Genomic DNA, 20522 nt, shown 5'->3' with positions numbered 1-20522 from the left:
CAATATTGTGAACATTTTCAAATTAGATTTTATTCTTGAGTGGCTGTAGCTAACACTCAAAAGTTCTAACCTTTACAGCTGTATAAATAACCACCAGAAATACTGTGATTCTAATGGATCTGTAACTTTTAGAAAGCTGTTTATTATTTGGAAATAAATGTGTGCATGTGAATCAGTTCAGGGGGTAATGTTATTAAGTATAAGCTTGCCGGCTTTCTATTTTCTTTTCTTTTTTTTTTTTATTGAATTATCATTGGTTCACAGTGTTGTGCCAATATCTGTTGTACAGCAAAGTGTCTCAGTTTACACACATATGCAGTATTTTTTTATATTCTTTTCCATTATGGTTTATCACAGGATTTTGAATATAGTTCCCTGCATTATACTGTAGGACATTGTTGTTTTTCCATTCTAAATGTAACAGTTGGCATGTGCTAACCCCCAGCAGCCGCTCATCCCTCCCACCTCCACCATATCCTTGGCAACCACTAGCCTGTTCTCTGTGCCCGTGAATCTGTTTCTATTTTGTAGATGGGCTCATTTGTGCTATATTTTAGATTCCACACATGAGTGATATGAGAGACGGTATTTGTCTTTTTTTTTCTGACTCACTTCATTTAGTATGATCATCTCTAGTTGCATCCTTCATTTTAATTAATTTTTGACAATCTGTTTCTTTTGCAGATCTGTCAAATCCAGAGACCTTCCGGGATCTCAGTAAGCCAGTAGGGGCCCTCAACCAGGAGCGTCTGGAGAGGCTGCTGGTACGTGGACCCAGGGATTCCTGGTTTCTAGGCAACCCAGGAGCCATGGCCTGTGTTTTTATAGCTCCTGACACTCGTTTCCCCAAAACTTGGTGGAGGTGTATTCGAAGAGACCAAAGGTTCTGAGCATATTCTTTACCCTCCTCTGCCCTCTGCCTTCCTTCCCCGAGGAATTTAGCTGCTTAGCATTTGCTTACAGTTCAGTGGGTAGGAGCTGAGCTCATCATAGGTTTGCCAATTTATTTTCACGATGAAGTTACCCTTTGGCGAATGGCACAAAAGATAGGTAAAATTTCTTCTTCTCAATCCCACCCCAGCAGACATTGTTACCACTGAGCCAAGAAAACCAAGATGCTTGTTGCAAGAATGCTGTGTTTCTTCAGTTTCCCCCCTCTTTTTATCTGCTCCTTTTCCTATTTAAGAGAGAAACTAGGGGCTAGGATGTGATCAGGTCATGGTTTCCTTAGGCTTTGCTCCCGGATCAGTTACTGTCTTCCCAGCCGGCCCTCACAGGCCTCCTCTCCCCATGCTGCAGACCCGCTACCAGGAGATGCCGGAGCCCAGGTTCATGTACGGCAGCCACTACTCCTCCCCAGGCTACGTGCTCTTCTACCTGGTCCGGATCGGTGAGCTTCTTCGTTGTCACTCCCGGGGACGCACGTGTGCACGTGGGCTCTGCAGTGATTCTGTGAGCTTATTAACTCTGGTTTCTCCCCCTCCAGCGCCAGAGTACATGCTGTGCCTGCAGAATGGAAGGTTCGACAATGCAGACAGAATGTTCAACAGGTAGACATCTGTGCCTCACATTCTACTTTTTAAACCTTCTCATTTATACATGCACAATATGTTTATCTGGAAAAACTAGATATAAACAAAAATGGAAGGACATGTAAGAAAACATATATAGTGTAAGTTTAAAAACACTTCTGTTTATTCCATAAACTTTTATCCAGTATGTAAAAGATTGTAGTTTTCTATATATACATAAATGGTTGGACTTCCCAGGTAGCTCAGACGCTAAAGAATCTGTCCACAGTGTGGGAGACTTGGGTTTGATCCATGGCTTGGGAAGATCCCTGGAGAAGGAAATGGCAACCCACTCCAGTATTCTTGCCTGGAGAATTCAGTGGACAGAGGAACCTGATAAGTTACAGTCCAAGGGATCACAAAGAGTGGAACACAACTGAGCGACTGACACACACACACAGTAATGTTATATCTGTTCCTCTTAGGCTTTGTGTAGTTGTGTGTGTGTGTGTGTAAATGTGAGAACATACCTTAAATAGTTTTTTGTCCTGCCTTTTGCAGTCTTGTATTAAATCTTAAAATTTTCCCCATATTGTTAGATGTTCTGCAAAATGGTGATTGTTTTTGTTTTTTTTTTTTTAATGACTGTATCCCTTCCTAATGTATGACATAATTTAACTGTTTATTTGTTGTTGGACATTTAGGCTGTTTCCAACATTTCATTATTCTAAATAAGCCTGCTATGAATTGAATACAATTCCCTGTGAGTGTTTAAATATTTTTTAGTTACAAAAGTAATTTTCTTACCATGAAAAGCAGAGAGTATAAAGAAGAAAATAACTTCACTTGGCATCTGACCACACTGAGACAGAACTCACTGTTCATCTTTTGGTCTGTGTCTTTTCTAGTCTTTTTCTAAGCTCTGCACGTGTCTATTTATAATCCCTTTTTGAAATGAGCTATTAAAATAATTGTGCTCATTTTTCATGTTTAAGCACCTGCCCGGAGTGGCCCTTCAATGAGGCCATGTGTGGGGGAGGCTCCTGTCTTAGACTTGTGGATGTCCCTACCCCAGGTCCATGTCCTGACCCTGTGCTCACACCCTGTGTGGACCCAGAGTTTTCTTGTCTGTAAAAGGGGAGTGGGGGGGACTCATGTGAATGTTGGGAATTATGAATTAATAAGAGAAATGATCTGACTTAGGTAAAGTGTAGAATAGCGCCCTGGCTATTTCCATACCCTCGATTTAAAATCAGTTGAATTTTTTTTTTTCATATTTAGTATTGCAGAAACTTGGAAAAACTGTTTGGATGGTGCAACCGATTTTAAAGAGGTAAGCAGTTACCAAGCTAATGATTCACTGGGCTTGTGGCTTCTAACTGCTTTAAAAATGTTTGCTGCTGTTCTTTTCTTTCTTCCGCAAAACTTTCAGCTGATCCCGGAATTCTACGGTGATGATGTCAGCTTTTTAGTCAACAGTCTGAAGTTGGATTTGGGGAAGAGACAAGGAGGGCAGCTGGTTAACGACGTAGAGCTCCCCCCTTGGGCACGGAGTGAGTACCACCTGGGAAGCGCTGAATCTTGGAAACCCTCCACTTAGTCGTGCAATTTCAGTATTGTTATTTAGTTGCTTAGATTTTTTAAAACAACAGTAGAATTCTCTGTCTGGAGGAGATGGTAAAAATCTTACTCCAAATTGTAAGTATTCTGTGAGACCGTGATGTAAAAACATTATTATGTACTTGAGAGAGCTAAATGTAAAAATGATTTTTGCCTCTTCCTCCACCGCAGATTTATATTTTACATGATGGAAGGGGTGGGTGAGCCTCAGTAAGGACCATGTCCCTCTGGCCTGTCCCAGAAGCCCTGCCTGCATGCCTGCGTGTGTGCTTAGTTGGTTAGTTTGTGACCCCATGGACTGTAGTCCGCCAGGCTCCTCTGTCCATGGAATTCTCCAGGCAACCCACTCCAGTATTCTTGCCATTTCCTCCTCCAGGGGATCTTTCTGACCCAGGGATAGAACCTGCGTCTCCTGCATTGGCAGGCGGGTTCATTACTGCCGGTGCGCCTGGGAAGCCCCAGTGTCTGTCGACATGTGGATTGACAGAAGGAATGGGAGAGGTATCCCTGGTGGTCCGGTGGTTAAGACTGCACATTCCCAATGCAGGGGGTCAGGGTTCAGTTCCTGGTTGGGGAACTAGATCCCGCAAGCCCTACAGCCTGGCCAAAAGGAAAAAACAAAGGAATGGGAGGAAGTCAGGTGGCATCCCTGGGTGTTCTGATGGCGGCTTCCTCCTAGGTCCCGAGGATTTTCTCCGGAAGAGCAGAGCCGCGCTGGAGAGTGAGTACGTGTCCGAGCACCTGCATGAGTGGATCGACCTGGTGTTTGGCTACAAGCAGCAGGGCCAGGATGCTGTCGGAGCCCATAATGGTGTGTAGCAGCCATGGAAACTCCATTCAGCATTTGATGGAAGCAAAAGCAAACCCCCCACAATGGGCTCAGCACAGCCCAGCCTGTTTCCTTGGCCAGAGCATCTGGTCTCAATATATGGGGTCTCCTGGCTCAGAGAGCCCGGATTCGATCCTGAGTCAAGAGGAGGAAGTGCTTTTGTCTAAAAACACCCACTCCTCTGTGATCCAAGGGGTCTATGCTGAAGTATCCTACCTTCAGCATGTCCACTACATCCCATTCAGTAATTTCTGCTAAAGCTCAGTCAGGATAGGATTGAACAGCTCCTGCAAGGGCCCTGGGGCTTCTGTGTTACTGAGCAGATGGGAGCCAGCTGCAGCCCTCCTCTTCACGGTCAGCTCTTGTCTCCTCCAGGCTCCTCGGCACTGGTGGCAGGAGGTGGTCTGACCCCTCACTTGTCCTCCACACACGGCACTCTGTGCTTACCCAGGAGAAGGCGCCGACTGAGACACGCACCCAGATAACAGAGTGTCTCACCACCAGTTAGACTGCAGCTCAGAAAACCAACAGTCCTCATTGATGTTGGCCCAGGCTGGGTGGTATAAGGCTATTTTGCAAAGTGAAAATCAGTTTCTTTGAATACAACTTAAAATTTGTTGTTTTTAAAATTCTGAGCATTGTGAATTGGAAGAAAACAGTACAGCTTTCAATAGTGTTTTTGTGTCTCTTTTTCCAGTGTTTCATCCGCTGACCTATGAAGGAGGTGTGGACTTGAACAGGTATTTACGTGTCTGTAAGGAATTTTCTTGGGCTTCCCTGGTGGCTCAGACAGTAAAGCGTCTGCCTGCAATGCAGGAGACCTGGGTTCAATCCCTGGGTTGGGAAGATCCTCTGGAAAAGGAAATGGTAGCCCACTCCAGTACTCTTGCCTGGAAAAATCCATGGACGGAGGAGCCTAGTAGGCTACAGTCCATGGGGTCGCAAAGAGTCAGACATGACTGGGCGACTTCACTTAAGGAATTTTCTACTTGAGCCACAAATGAGCTCTGTGTCTAAATGATGAATGCAGTTATCTGAGGATATAAAGGCATGGGAATGTTACAGTGAATTATAGCCCGCTTTTACCATTATATAAAATACTGAGCCTCAGAAATTAAAGACATGTAATATGGTCTGGGGGCCTTCCCTGGTGGCTCCGTGGTGAAGAACCCACCTGCCAACACAGGAGATGCAGGTTCCATCTCTAGGTCGGGAAAATCCCCTAGAGGAGGGGATGGCTACCCACTCCAGTATTCTTGCCTGGAGAATTCCATGGACAGAAGATCCCCATGGCTATAGTCCATGGGGTCACAGAGAGTCAGACAGGACTTAGCAACTGAACAACAAATAAACAATACAGTCTAGACAGTTCTAGCATATAGTTGCTGTTACTATTTGAGGGTTAATCTCTCTCCTGGTGATCTGCATTATTTGAAATGCACGCACTCAGGGAGCTTGACCCCAGTGGTCACCACAGGGGTTTGTGTTCTGTCCTAAAGCATCGAGGATCCTGACGAGAAGGTCGCCATGCTCACCCAGATCTTAGAGTTTGGACAGACACCCAGACAGCTCTTTGTGACACCCCATCCTCGAAGGATCACCCCAAAGTTTAAAAGCGTGTCCCAGCCCTCCAGTTACAATGCCTCCACGGCAGATTCTCCAGGTAAATCTTGTAAAGAGAATAACAACATGAGCACCTTCTGTTTCTCTTTCTTGATTAAGCCATTTTCTGAAGGTTCTAGAAAAGAGACAAGTTATGAACCCTGAACAGCTTAGAGATGATTCTGTTTTACTGTCTCACTGAGTTTCTCCTACAAACAGACCTCTTTTTGTTGTTTTATTTTTTTTTAATTTTTAATTTTATTTTATTTTTAAACTTTACAAATTGTATTAGTTTTGCCAAATATCAAAATGAATCCGCCATAGGTATACATGTGTTCCCCATCCTGAACCCTCCTCCCTCCTTCCTCCCCGTACCATCCCTAAAGGAAATCAACTCACTTTTAGTTTCTGGTAATTTAATGCAACCTGGCAGCGTTTGTTGTTGTTCTTTCTTTTCTGTTGTTTTCCAAGTTGGCCTCTGATTCTTAGCCATTCATGTTTTCATGTTGATCTGTCCTGGCTGTGGCTGCTGTTAACAGGGTCACCTAGCCCTGTCCCAGGAGTGACTTCCAACATCCCTGTTTTTCCACCCCCACGTACAGATCTTCAGTGCAGGGTGCTCTGTTTATTCGATTCTGGTTTTTTATTCAGTTATTTGACAGACATTTACAGAGCCTCTGTGCCAGGTGGTAAGATGAACCTGACCCTGTTCTCACGGCTGGTATTTAGAAAGGGAAGAAAGAATGAGTCCCTTCATCCAGTTATCCACGTTGTACATTTCACATAAAACGGCCTCAGACCCCCAGGCTCCCAGGAATCCAACCCTGCGTGGACCTTGGGAGCGGAGTGGTTGGGCTGCTTGTCATCTCCCAGTTCTACATTCTGTCCCTGGCACGTCCAGGCTCCCCAGGCCATACACTTGGGACCTGCTCGGCTCAGCGGTCCAGCTGCCCGCAGTCTTGTGACCTGAGAGAGAAAGCTCCACGGGTTGAGTCATGAAGACCATGGGATTATCTCGTGATGCCCTTGAACCCATGCTCAGTTTAATCACCAGACCCATCCACGGGGATTTTCTCAAAAGCGAAATTGTTCCAGCCCTTCTCAAAACAGAAGCAAAGGGATGGCTTAGCTAGTCCAGCCCAAGAGGGTGGTAGTAGCTGGTTTCATCTCTTCTTTCTCCTGCTCAAAACCGAAACCAAAACCCTGCAGTGTTGTTAGGGAACTGGCAGGTTTTTGAAAAGATTGCTGACAAGGAAATGGTTATTCAGTGCCGTGTTTCCTGAAGTTCCCAGCTTCAGGGTTGAGTGAAAACTCTGCAGACATTGCTAAAAGTGCACGAAGGCTTTAGTAGTCAAAGATACTTCTTAATCTTCAAATGATGTTTTATTTAGATCATACACCTGATTCTCTTTCCCTTCACTAACATGGAGCTGTCTAACAAGTGCATTTCAAAGTCGTTCTTTTTCGGTGGGTGTTTTGCTCTTAGTTGTTTGATTTTAATGGAAATTCTTGAGACTCTGACACTTGTCTCCAATGCTGGTTAGAAGCTTAGTTGACTGAGTTGCAATTTAATGTAGTCTCTCCAGGCGAAGAGTCTTTTGAAGACCTGACAGAAGAGAGCAGAACCCTGGCCTGGAGTAACATCGCCCGGCTAGAGCCCCAGGAGCAACACAGAATCCACAAAGAGTAAGAGTGTGTCTGCACTGGCCGTGCGCACGGTGGGGTCTCGGCCTGGGCTGAAGCCAGGTTAAGCTGAGTCACGGGGGGCCGTTGTCATTCAAAGCTGTCTTGGTTGGTTTTTATCCCCCTACACCGTCCACAGGGACCAGCCACCCGGGGTCAGTGTGGCACAGACGGTGGGTGTGTGTTGTTTCGGCCATCGATCGTTCTGGAGCACAGACGGATATACTGATGGCAGGTGGCTGGGTGCTCCTCAGACAGGCTCACGGCCCTCGAGTCCGACGGTGTGAAGTTCTTGAGAAACAGGATATATCTCCCCCATGTGTCACATTTACTGTTATCATCTGAGAAAATGTGTCCTTTTTAAAAAATGAAAAACGTGTGTGCATACATGGAGAGAGAGCGCGTTGCAAAGTTCATAAGAATTTTTTTTAAACGCCCTCCCCCAAATCAGGCTTGCGTTGGCCCCAAAGGGGTCGTGAGCATCTGAGGCCCCTGTCTGCAGGGGTGGTGATGGACTCGGTGGGAAGGTTGGGAAGCACTGACCTCGCTGACCCGTCCTGCTCCAGAGAAGAAAACTCAGGCTGGGAGGAGGCCCCACGTCCTGCTCCAGGGCCACCGATGCCCTGTCTGACGCTTGATGCCATGTACACCTGGTTATGGGTGGAACGGAACAGGCCTGTCCCCGTCCGATCCACAGCCCCCAGTCAGAGCATGGCTTCCTGCAAAGAAACCTGTGGGTCCCCCTTATTCCTTGTAACACTGGCTATCCCTCATCACCCTTTCTAAACAGCAGGTAGAAAGGGGCCTCGACACCTGAGGCCATGAAGACATGAGGGAAACTTGAAGAGGACCTGCTGGGACTGATACTGACCTGGGTTCTTGACCCCCTCGATCTGTAGACATTGATCAGAGGCCAGACAGGAAATTCTGGCGAGGCTTTGTTGGGGCCCCGGCTGCAGCAGAGGGAGCAGGAACAAGCAGCAGGTTCCCTTGCTTGCTCCACGAGGAGGGGCGAGCTGGTTCCTTAAGTGGAGTGAGGGTAGGGCTGGGTCCAGGGGTCGGGCCAGAGGGGTGGCATATGTGGTTGCTCTACCCCTTGGGTGCTGTGTGCAGGGGACATGCGCAGTCCCCTGCTTTTGCTCCCAGCTTTTCAGAACTAGCATCAGATTTTTTTTTATCTTTTTCTATCTTCTTGTCCATAATTTGCCCTAGCTGCCCAGGCACACAGTTATTTTTAGTCCGTTATAGTTTCTTTGCATTTTGTTGTTGGAGGAGATGTTTGTCCAGGTACCAGCATTGCAGCAGAGGGTCCCAGCCCTTCTCAGGACCAAACAGCATCATCATGGAACAGATGCTAAGTGACCAAGCAAGTGAAATGACCACACGGAGGCGTTTCCGTGGTGGTCAGCGAGCGTCACTGGTTCTCTAGTGGGCAGACTTGGGGCAGCCTTCCCGCAGGGCGGCCTGGGAGCTATGAGTGGGGGTGTTTTCCAGCCATAGGCGTCGCCAGAACAGAATTAGGAATTGCCGAGCCATGACTTGCTAATGCCTTGTGGAAGGTGGGATGGGTCCAGCAGTCATGCTGTGAAGAAAACAGTCACAGGAATTTTCACTCAAATCAGGGCCTTTTGTAGGACGCTGGCGTCCAAGCACATGGTTGATGGTAATTCACGACACTTTGTTTTCCGACAGGGCAGTCACTGGAATAGCCGTGTCCCGCAATGGGTCGTCCATCTTCACAACCTCACAAGGTGTGTTTTCCTACCTGAAAGCTGGGTTATCTTGAGTCATAAAGCGTCCAAGTGTCCCGTCGTCTCTCAGTCCAGGACTGTACCTGCTGTGTCACCGGCACGTAAAATTTGGGCAGTTAGTTTGTGGTATAATACGTAAAATCTCAGTGTTCATTTGCCAAAAACGACAGTGGAAAATGCCTTTCTATTGCTGATAAGCTTCCTAGAATTTTAAGGGGCGGGGCAGCAAGAGTGTGCGGCGGGCCTGTCCCTCCCTGGGGCGCGAGGGCTTGACCTGAGGCAGCACAGCAGCACGCGGGGGCAGACGTGCGATTGTGTTTTCCACTCTGTCACTCGGTGTGTAGTGTATGAATTCGGTTTTTTGATTAGGTGTTGATTGTAGGGTTAAGTTCAAAAATCTAATTCAAACGCTGTTAATGTGCCTGTACATTGTCAGAATCCTGCAGAAGCCCTGCGCCGGCTGGTTGATAGTCTGGTAACTGTATCTTAGTGACACACGAGAACTTCACTGTTTTCATCCTAAAAAGGGGCTCAGCCTTGGGCTTTTCCTGCTAGCCACAGCTTTGTTTTTCCTGGAAGTCTACACGACATGCCATTAACTGATGCATGTCTCATCTGCGTCCCATTTGAATTGTGGCAGGTGCTCAGGAGGGATAGGAGATGAGAGGGGAAGAGCTTAGCTGCCCCTCATGGACTTTGAGATGCCTGGTTTGGACAGAGTTTGTAGCGGTAACTGACCACCTACCTGTGCTTCAGTCTTCATCATAGGAAATTCTGCTTTTCTTCCATTAAGCTGAGGCCAGATTCTGTGCAGCCACACCGCTCCAGTAGGTCAGAGCTGCTGGTCTCAGATCCTGGGACCATGGCTTTCATTCCTTGGCATGTCATTCCTTTCTCTGTCAAATGCAACCTTGGATTTCATAAAATAGAGTTTCCACAAAGCCCAGAAAGGGATCCTACGGTGGACCAGGGAGTGCGCCTGCAGTGTGCACGGGCCATGCTGGGGGCGGCCAGATGGCAATGCTCACGGGAGGAAGTCGGCACGCTCGGCCAGGGTTCCAGTCCCCCCAGTCTGCCGTCATCACACCAGACAAAAACCCTTATTTTTTAGCAAAGCCTGCGTTCTTAGCTGGGTTTGTTTGTTAAATCCTTAGGTTCCCTGTACTTGTCTGACCTTGTAAACCATGAGTTTTACAGGCATCAAGGCTTTAAACCTCTGAGGCTTATGAAGCCTATGGCTTCTTTGTGAACCTGCCAACATCCTTTTTAATCAAAAGCTTTTGTTATTTTCTGTTTGTTTCTTCACTATTAATAGCTCATATTGCTGATCTGTGTGCATTTATATTTCCATGTGTATTACTGACTTACATGTACCCTGACGGTCACCCTGGAGTTGTAGCTTTTCATCAGAGGTGTGTGTATCTAGGAGTGTGGGCAACCCCACAGGCGATCCCATCATCTGGGAGACCCACTTGTGGCAGCCTCTGGCGTGGTCACCCCCAGAACGAGGGGACCCTCTGATGTTGAGAAAGCATCTTCACATGCCAGGCTAGCTGGCAGTTTCCTGTCTGACACCCCAGCACACTTCTGCATGTGGTGTTGGCAAAAAGTAGGTTGAAATATTAGATTGTGCTATAAAGAAGAAATGATTTAAAGCTCATCTCACCTTTTATTTATCATTTGTATGTTTTCAAGTTGGGAAACATATTGTTGCATATTTCAAATATGGGTGTTTGGAGCACGTTGCAATTTGCAGTCTTATTTAAGAGGTAACCTTGATGCACTTCTAAAGCTTCTGTTAGGCAAGAAAATTAAAAAGCTTGGACATTTTAATCCCCAGTTTATTATTTAGAAAGTTAGTGTTTCTCTTCCGTAAATGCTAATGCAGCACTAGGGTTGCTGTTTAGTCAGTCAGTCGTGTCTGACTCCTTGTGACCCCCATGGACTGTAGCCCGCCAGACGCTTCTGTCCATGAAATTTTCCAGACAAGAATACTGGAGTGGGTTGCCATTTCCTCCTCCAGAGGATCTTCCCAACCCAGGGATCAAACTGGGGTCTCCTGCGTTGGCAGGCAGATTCTTTACCACTGAGCCCCCTGGGAAGCCCGCAGTACATCACTCTATAATGTGGCTACTTAAAAAAAAAGGCAAAAAAAAAACCTTACATTGCCAAGATCTTTTGGTTTTCTTTAATATTAAAATTTGTCTTTTCCTCATGTGTAACTTTAGAGTCTTATCAGTTATTAGGTTTAACTCTGCCTCTGGTCATGGCTCTCAGTTGACCTCCTCGTCATGGCGCCATAGGTCATAGACTTCACAGACTAGAGAGTCCTCGTGGGGGACCCAGCCCTCGGTCACCTTGCCCATTACCTCAGCACGTGCTGGTCATGTCTAAGGGTCAGGAAGCCTTTCTGATGCGTTTGTTTTGTTGTTGTTAAATTAGATTCCACCTTGAAGATGTTTTCCAAAGAATCCAGGATGCTACAGAGAAGCATATCATTCTCAAATATGGTGAGTTGAGTTCGTTTTCATTTTGTATCAGTGTTATGGTGGAAATTCATGGAGCAGTTTGCTTTATACACACACACACACACGACATTTGTTTCTTCCCAGATAATTGGGTTTATTTCTGTGTGGTAGCTACAGAATGCCTTAGGTAGATGCCTTGTAAATTAAATCAGAAAATTTTCAGGTTACCTCTTTCTCGTGTTATCGTGGTTTTATTTGTAGCCTAGAAAGCTTACATTGCTATCCAGTAGAATTCTCAACAGATCATGCCTTTTTTGGAACTGTCAGACTAAATGTATGTGTGCCACTTATATAACTTTTAATGCATTTCTAAGTTGATATCTAATACTAGAAAGTCAGTTCTTCTGCAAAAAAAAAAAAACACATTTTATTGTTGATGTAAAGCATCCGAAAGATTTTGAAATTCCCTAAAGATTTTAGAAGTTTTCCTTCCCCACCTGAGTCTGTAACCCAGAGTGGGTGTTGGGATTCTTAAGGACAGTCCCTACCTGCACCCCCCCGACTCTGATGTAAGCAGGGGTCCCTCAGCCCAGGGCAGTGAGGGCGCCTGGACCCCATGAGAACCATCACGCTAGATCCTTGCACACTCGACCCACTTTCACTTTTCTACATTTGGGAGGAAACGAGGCATCTGGAATTAGCCAGATGAAGAGAAACTTCATGAATATGAGGAAGACCAACATAACCAGAATTGGGGGTTAATTTTGGGGGGAACTTGTCAGATAGTTTTATCACATTAAGGAGTCATTTAATTTTTGTAAATTATTAATGGTGAGTCACTTGTATTTCAGGCTTTATCATCCTGTTTGCTTTTACCGGGAGACGCCACTGTCATAAGCTCTTCCTGGGATAATAACGTGTATGTATCTGCGGGCCCCTCCCTCACTCCCCACGCCATGTAGCCCCCTATGTGGACCTGAGGGAGGGGAGCACGGGCTCCCTCACTGTTTTCAACAGGGAACGGACGAGGATGGTTGGACTTGAATGTGATTCTTTGGCAGCTCAGTGGTAAAGAATCTGCCTGCAATGCAGGAGATATGAGTTCAATCCCTGGTCCAGGAGGATCCCCTGGAGAAGGAAATGGCAACCCACTCCAGTAGTCTTGCCTGGAGAATCCCATGGACAGAGGAGTCTGGTGGGATATAGTCTAAGGGGTCACAAAAGAGTCAGACATTATTTGACTTTAATAATTTCTCCAGTTGGATTCTATTTTTCTCTAAGTTTTTAAATTGAGGGGAAAACACAGATGAGCCAGACCCAGAAATTTCTAGTTTTAAATTCACATTTTAAGTATTTGGTTTGATAACATGAGAACAAATGATTTGTAATTCCAGTGGGCCATAGTGAGCGTAGAATTAAACAATCTGATGCTTCTTGAAAATGTGTTTAAGAATCTTAACATTGAGCTGGAATGCTGTCTTAATAATTCTCATTATCTTTTAGCTATTTTTATTCCATAGCATTTGGAAGACGCCAGGACACATTAATGGGACATGATGATGCTGTTAGTAAGATCTGTTGGCATGACAACAGGCTGTATTCTGCATCGTGGGACTCTACTGTGAAGGTTTATATATAATTTCTAGATTAAAATGTTTGGATAATATAAATAGTATAAGCCATTCAACTCCCTGCTGTTGATGTGTTCAGTCACTTTTTCACTGCTTTTCATAGAGTGGTATGGAAGGATATGGAGGTTATCCCCTTCGTGTGTTTAGTGTGCAGTGTGGGGAGATGTTTTCCTGAGCTTGCCCTGTGCGCTCCACTGGGGGTCTAGTGGTTCATTAGAGAAACACGCAGCGGCCCATCTGAGCTCATGCAGCTGTGAGCTAGCAGTTGACCAGTGAATCAGAAAGTATCAAAATAAGTGGAGAATCGTTGAAAAATACAGACACACTCCTTCATCGTTACTGATACAGGGCCGCACTTGGCCTTTTCTCTGAAATCTTGCACAACTTTGCTGCATGAACCACAGCAGCATTCATCATCCTTGGTTTCCAGTTTGCTTTTATGTAAACAGAAAGCAAGAACCTAAAACCATTAGAATTCCTTCAAGTTTTGCATCATTTCTGCTTCCCCCAGAGGGGGCACTTTTGTTGGTAAATTTTCTTGCCTACATGTAAAGTCAAGTCACTCAGTCGTGTCCGACTCTTTGCGACCCCATGGAGCCTACCAGGCTCCCCTGTCCATGGGATTTTCCAGGAGTACTGTAGTGGATTGCCATTTCCTTCTCCAGGGGATCTTCCCGACCCAGGGATCGAACCCGGGTCTCCCACATTGTAGACAGATGCCTAATCATCTGAGCCACTAAATTTTTTTGGCAATTTGCCTTTTTGAGTTTTCTCAAAACCTTAATGGGGCTTCCTAGGTGGTGCTAGTGGTAAAGAATACACCTGCCAATGCAAGAGACGTGAGACGTGGGTTCGATCCCTGGGTTGAGAAGATCCCCTGGAGAAGGGAATGGCAACCCACTCCAGTATTCTTGCCTGGGGAATCCCATGGACAGAGGAGCCTGGTGGGCTACAGTCCACAGGGTTGCAAAGAGTCAGACACGACTGAGCACTCAAAACCTTAATAGACATGACTACACTTCTGCACTTCAATTTTAGTTCACAAAGTACTTAAGTCACAACAGTAAGTGCAAGGGGTGGAGCAGACCCGGGCACAGCAGACCCTCAGGAAGCACGATGGCAGAGTTAAGAGTGCAGGCACAGGCCAGAGAAACAGCCTTAAGACGCTTCGTTTTGTTGGGAGCTATTAAGTGGGAGTTGGTCAGTCAGGAGAGTGTTTGCTGCGCATTAGCAGTGCTCTTAAAGGAAGTGTTCTGCGATGCATCCCATCCCAGGTGTGGTCCGGGGTCCCCGCAGAGATGCCGTGTGCCAGGAAACAGCACTTTGAGCTGCTGGCTGAGCTGGAGCACGACGTCAGCGTGAGTACCTGGGCCCAGCGGAAACCACCAGGGGAAGCGGGTTCTTGGCTTGATCTTTTATTTTGCTCACTGGAAGAGAGCACGGGGGCTGTCAGTTCAAGTTGATCCTTTGGGTTTCCAAGTCCACTGTGCCTGTTTTTCCCTGTTTTGCTGTTTAAGAATTGGCTGCCCTCCAGCCAGATTTCCACAAGACCAGTTTCCTAGCATGGCATTGAATATCTGGGTATCCTCAAACTATTTGGGCAACCGGATGTGTTTCTGACACCTTAAGTGGAAGAAGCTGTCTGTCTAGGGTGAGGACACCGACGTGTCTACACGGCCCTGTGCTCGCAGCAGGGGCAGAACTCAGCTGGCACCTCACCCTCTTCACTCGGTTCGTCTCCTCATGGGCATGGCTGCATCTGGCACTGAGGCCTGTGGTATTGTCTTCCCTCTAGGCTGTGAACTGTTGCCTGATCTTCATGGTCAGCAGAATAACCAGGGTTGAGGAATATTTATACAGGATGTAGTTTAGCCAACCTTGAGATTCCCCAGTTCCCCCAAACCCCCCACATCCTCATGGAGCCCCTGTGCTTCAGGCAGCCTGGCATGCCCTGCCACTTGTCACGCATGGAGTCACTATTCTGAGTCGGTCAATTTTAGGCTCTTTGTCAAACAGCATTTTCCAGTAACACTTCATTGTAGTCACTGGCCTATGAAGATTTCACTTGTAAATAGGTGGTGCTGAAAGAACGGGCTGAGAAACACAGCTTCATGACCGTGGCTCTGATGGACTACTGCGTGTGCTTCCTTCTCCAGGTGGATACGATCAGTTTGAACGCTGCCGGCACACTGCTGGCCTCGGGCACCAAGGAAGGCACACTGACCATCTGGGACCTCACCACGGCCACCCTGTTACACCAGATTCCATGTCATGAGGGGACTGTGGGCGACACTGCTTTCAGCCCAGGTAGCATCCTTTTTTAATACAGATGATACCAGGGGAACTGGAATTACTATTTTGAAATAAATAAGAATGTAAACACAGTTTTCCAGGAGGCTCAGTGGTAAAGAATCAGCCTGCCAATGCAGGAGATGCAGGTTCGATCCCTGGGTCAGGAAGATTCCCCTGGAGAAGGAAATGGCAACCCACTCCAGTATTCTTGCCTGGAGAATCCCATGGACAGAGGAGCCTGGCAGGCTACAGTCCATGGGGTCACAAATAGTTAGACATGACTGAACAACTAAATGACAAAAATGCTATTTGCTGATAAAAGGGGTTTTGCCTGTGGGTTAAGGCTGCTTTGTGGGAGAACACAGTGCATATAGCATGTGTACCTATTAGAAAAGCTGTATCGGATATTCTTGTTAATTGCTCAAATCACTGGAGAAATTAATTTATGAATTCACACCAAAGGGTCATCAGCCCAGTGCCTTAAACACAGAAGCTTTTCACAGAGAGGTTAGTCCTCATTGGTTAATACAACAAATAACTCACGTGAACACTGGGCTCCTGGACTCAGAAGTGAAATCTCAGATGGTCTAAAGCCGTAACCTGCACCCTGTCCTGCCCCGTGTTGCAGACAGTCGCCACGTCCTGAGCACAGGAGCTGACAGCCGTCTGAACGTTATCGACGTGCAGACAGGAATGCTCATCTCTTCTGTGACTGCGGACGAGCCCCAGAGGTACTCTCGGGTTACTCATGATGAAGACGTTTACAGACAGGCTCGCAGTCACCACTCTGGGCCTGCTCTAGCCCTTCCTTCCTGACGAGGGATGACTTCCAAATCCTTCTTGCAGGTGCTTTCTCTGGGATGGAAACTCCGTCGTATCTGGGAGTCAGTCTGGGGAGCTGCTCGTCTGGGACCTCCTTGGGGGAAGGGTCAGCAAGAGGATCCAGGGCCACGCGGGTAAGGTGTCTCCCGCTGACCTGCCTCTTCTCCCTACATGCTCCAGTGCCTCCTTTCCCACCAGAGAACACGCTCTTCGCAGGTTACAAGCCCCCAGGGACCTCTGTGCTGTGAACGTTCCCCTCCAGGTCCTGGCCAGCCTGGCCACCTGAATCTCTCGGTTCTTTCAGGATTTAGATCTGTGTTGGCAGACATTTGACTCCAAAATGGAAAGTTTTTACATTAACTTCTATATAGAGAGGAAAAAAAAGTAAAAGGTATAGATTTTTTTAACACATGCATAGAGATTTTTTTAGATATATATAAAAGCAACTTTCTTAGTGGTTCAGTGGCTAAGAGAACGCAGAGGGACCAGGTTCGATTCCTGGTCAGGGAATAGAGCCCACATGCTTCAACTGTGACCCAAATAAGTTTTTAAAAAACAGGCCAACTTCCCTGGTGTCCAGTGGTTAGGACTCAGTGGTTCTGCCACATGGGGCACAGGTTCAATCCTGGTCCAGGAACTAAGATCCTGCATGCCTTGTCACCAAAAAAAAATAATAATAAGTTACAGAGAAAACAGTCTTGCTCCCAGTGACTTCCACCTCCCAGGTCCCCTCCTTGGAGGACTTCTCCAGCTGGTGACCTGGCGTGTCTATTATCCAAGGATGTTTTCTTGTGTACGTCTGTGTCCTTCTGCCTGTTGGCTTCTTAGTTTTCTTTACATTTTCAAGTTTGCCCTTTGAGCATTTGGAGGACAGTTAATTCTTGGGTCGATGCTTACAAGTAACTGTTGACAGCCCACCTTCGTCCGCTTCCCACCGTCACTGCTGTGTGGTCATTTCTTCTCAACACTGTACATTCAAGTGAGGTCTGTGCCTGCCTTCCTCCGCTCACCTGATAGGAACGGAAATCAGCACACTCACACCAGTTCCCCACTTGTCCCTCATGATACCTGACTTGTTGTAGGTGTAATATTTGTATGTTACACACCTGTGACTCCCAGCTGTTTTAGCTGTAGCTTTACATCTGCGTGGTCTCCTAGTCTTCCCAAGTTCCCTGTCCTAAGCACTTGAGTTCAGGCAAAGGTTGTTTCAAAGGACAAGACGATGTGGTGGCAGCTGGGCAGCTCACCCTAACCCCGTGTCTCGCCTCGCAGGTGCCGTGACGTGTATGTGGATGAACGAACAGTGCAGCAGCGTCATCACAGGAGGGGAAGACAGACAAATTATGTTCTGGAAGTTGCAGTATTAAGTGCCTTTTCCTCGAATGTTTTTGAACTCTATTTAATGTACTTTTAAACCAAACTTTTAAAGGAATTGGTGAATGTGCAATTACAGTAATTACAAATTTCACCACATGAGAAATTTGTGGTTTTAGACTTGATAAATCATGGTGACTTCATTGAAAGCTGTTAGTTGTCATCCTCGAAGGCGGACAAGGATGTGGGAGATTTGGGGAGGGAACATCTGTGAGGCAGGCGGTTGTCCCAGGTTATGACGATCAGAAAGCGAGTCTGGGTCAAAGAGCAGCTGAAAGATAACTAAACCAGCTGGGGGAAACCTCCCGAAAGCACTGAACAGTTTAAGGACTTTGCAAGAAAACCTGAGTATTCTCCGCTGTTGCCAAGTCACTCTGTCTAATTGACACACTTGTGGCATGCCCGCTGGATTGGGATGTGTGTTTTCATGGAGTGGTCACTTTCTATTACCTGCTAGCCCCAGATTCTGAGAACCTGGGCAAGGATTAGCAGTTCTTATAACAGTTTACTGTGTATAGGAATGGTTTATTTCATTATGGCTGTTAAATGCTCATCTTTTCTATGACATTAAAAATATTTTTCTGTAATGAAATTCTCATTTTCTTATTTAAATAACTTGGCACAAAGTACTAGGTACTTCAAATGTTGATCCTTCTAGAAAACCATCCTTAGTACTGTGTAATCCTGTACTTCTGGAACTATCTTCAGAGCCAAGTCCAGACAGATAACGAGGAACATCATCACTGAAAAACCTGAGTGGGCTGGCTTTTCTGAATTCCACACAAGATAAGCCATGAATCAGTAGCACTGATTTATTTTGTATTCAACCTCTGAACCACAGAAAGCATGCAAGGTAAGATTTTTCTCTGTTACTTAAAAACCACTGGTGTATCCTGAATGTTAAACATGGCTTGGGTGTCGCCAGGAAAATCAACAGGCTCGCTGAGGCCCTGCTGCTCGGCCTCCAGTGTGTCTGGGCTTCCAGGCTGAAGGTACTTCTCTGGACACTCAGGGCCTCTCAGCACAGAGGGCTTGTCCCAGGCTCCTGGGTGTTAGCCACTCTGGGAGAGGACTCTCCTACAAGCCTGACATTTTCAAATGATGCAATAACAGACAGACTAGAACTTAACTTTATTTATACATTTTTAATTAAAATAGAATAGGCATAAGCCAAAGAGAGGGGAAAAAAAAATCAGGATAATGTGTCATTCTTTGAGCAGGGAGGAGGCAGGAAATGGAACACATGACCAGGACAGTGTCCTGAGACCGTCCAGGGGCAGCTAGGTTACATACTGTGTAAATGCCACAATCAGGTCTTAGCCCACTTAATCTACACATGAAAAGAAGAGTCAAGGTTCATTCTATTTAGTACAAGAATTTTTACATTAAATATATAGTGCTTCATTTCTCAAAAAGTGATATCAGTTACTTTTAGAAGAAAGAAGTTCCATTACACAAGGAAGGATTAGAAAGTCTCAAATGCACATCGGCAGCTGTGCTAGCTCGGGAGGTACTGTCAGGCTGCGCGGGGCCAGTGCACATCTCAGGCGAATGCAGAACTGCGTCTGGGTTTAGAAAGGCAGCAATCGTTACATTTTGGCTTTTATTCTAGATGCTTAACTTAGTTAAGGCGACAGTTCAAGCGTATTAAGTGAAGGTAGATAAAATGTAATGACAATCGATAAGTCTCTTGCAGCTACACACACTGTCTAATAATGCTTACATGGAATGAAACCAGTGTTACTTAGCTGGTGTTACACACACATAGAACTGAAGAAAAGTAATTCTAAATGCACTATGGTGACAGTAAAAATGCAAATACAGCACAGAACTAAGCACTGCTTGATATCAAGGTGATGGTTCTAACAGAGCTGAGCCTGGAGCAGTCATTCTACTCACAAGGCTGTGAAAGCATCAGGTTTCCAGTAAAGAAGCTAGTCTGTAAAAGTCTTTTCAACTGTAAAACCAGGGTAAGGCTACAACTATCTTGATGTCTGAACAAGATATACTGGATCGAACAGTAAGATTCCCAGCCCTACTGTAAGACAGGAAGTCCTCATGCAGCATATGCTCGCTGGCTCCTAGAAAGCTTCAGGTGCATAATAGAAAGGTCAGTTGCCCGAGACGTAAACGGGAGAACTTCTGGGAAGTTTCCACTGTGCCGTGACTTCTAAACCTCAGGAATGGTGTGATCCATCAAGCTTTTCATAATGCTTGGCGCCATCCTACAAGACAGTTCCTTTGTTAGATACTGAGGGTTGGGTTTCTTTTTTCAAAACTGCTACAATGATTCAAGAAAACTCTAATTCAAACTCAGTACTGTTAGCATCAGGTGGGAATGGAGCAGGTTTTATAATGAGTTCAGCTCTAAGGGTCTCAGGTAATCTAGCTGATTACAAATAAGCTATCTATCCTGGCCAGTAAGATACAGGTCCTTGAATCCTTATATGTTAAGGCTGAATGGTTAAAAAAGACAATGCTATTAATGCTATGAACTAGAGGGAGAAGGCAATGGCACCTCACTCCAGTACTCTTGCCTGGAAAATCCCACGGATGGAGGAGCCTGGTGAGCTGCAGTTCATGGGGTTGCTAAGAGTCGGACACGACTGAGTGACTTCACATTCACTTTTCACTTTCATGCACTGGAGAAGGAAATGGCAACCCACTCCACTGTTCTTGCCTGGAGAAACCCAGGGACGGGGGAGCCTGGTGGGCTGCCGTCTCTGGGGTCGCACAGAGTCGGACACAGCTGAAGCGACTTAGCAGCAGCAGCAGAGGGAAAGGTGTGTGGGTTTTTTTTGTAGGGGGTTGGGGGGCGGTGGGGAGGCTATCACTGATTTAAGACAAGTGAGCTCTTCAAGGATTAGTCCTGACAATTCTCCCCCCAACAACCCCCAAAAGGAGCTAGCTGCATTCTATTCCAGCTTCTGGGTAAACAA

At 46.2% G+C, this 20522-nt stretch overlaps 2 protein-coding genes across 3 annotated transcripts in view; one reads left to right on the top strand and one right to left on the bottom strand.

The window, feature by feature from the left end:
• NSMAF (neutral sphingomyelinase activation associated factor) overlaps positions 1-18170 on the top strand; it is a 66418-nt gene extending 48248 nt beyond the window's left edge. The window contains exons 14-31 of the mRNA XM_027561029.1: positions 685-764; positions 1300-1390; positions 1487-1550; positions 2793-2844; positions 2944-3064; positions 3811-3942; positions 4658-4700; positions 5460-5623; positions 7140-7248; positions 8938-8996; positions 11439-11506; positions 12316-12383; positions 12968-13091; positions 14370-14453; positions 15252-15402; positions 16016-16118; positions 16234-16343; positions 17482-18170. Of these exons, the coding sequence (XP_027416830.1) occupies positions 685-764; positions 1300-1390; positions 1487-1550; positions 2793-2844; positions 2944-3064; positions 3811-3942; positions 4658-4700; positions 5460-5623; positions 7140-7248; positions 8938-8996; positions 11439-11506; positions 12316-12383; positions 12968-13091; positions 14370-14453; positions 15252-15402; positions 16016-16118; positions 16234-16343; positions 17482-17576 (1718 nt within the window). The 3' untranslated portion in view covers positions 17577-18170. The remainder of the gene's footprint in view (positions 1-684; positions 765-1299; positions 1391-1486; positions 1551-2792; positions 2845-2943; positions 3065-3810; positions 3943-4657; positions 4701-5459; positions 5624-7139; positions 7249-8937; positions 8997-11438; positions 11507-12315; positions 12384-12967; positions 13092-14369; positions 14454-15251; positions 15403-16015; positions 16119-16233; positions 16344-17481) is intronic.
• Positions 18171-18695: 525 nt separating this feature from the next.
• The window catches only part of SDCBP (syndecan binding protein), a 34440-nt gene continuing 32613 nt past the window's right edge, over positions 18696-20522 (bottom strand). For both annotated transcript variants that reach the window (XM_027561030.1, XM_027561031.1), the window contains exon 9: positions 18696-19808. In XM_027561030.1, coding sequence (XP_027416831.1) covers positions 19754-19808 — 55 coding nt within the window. In that variant the 3' untranslated portion in view covers positions 18696-19753. The remainder of the gene's footprint in view (positions 19809-20522) is intronic.

This window comes from Bos indicus x Bos taurus, chromosome 14, assembly GCF_003369695.1.
Source record: "Bos indicus x Bos taurus breed Angus x Brahman F1 hybrid chromosome 14, Bos_hybrid_MaternalHap_v2.0, whole genome shotgun sequence".
Taxonomy (NCBI): Eukaryota; Metazoa; Chordata; class Mammalia; order Artiodactyla; family Bovidae; genus Bos; species Bos indicus x Bos taurus.
Note: the sequence above shows the minus strand (reverse complement) of the source record. Positions and strands in the feature narration are given on the sequence as shown.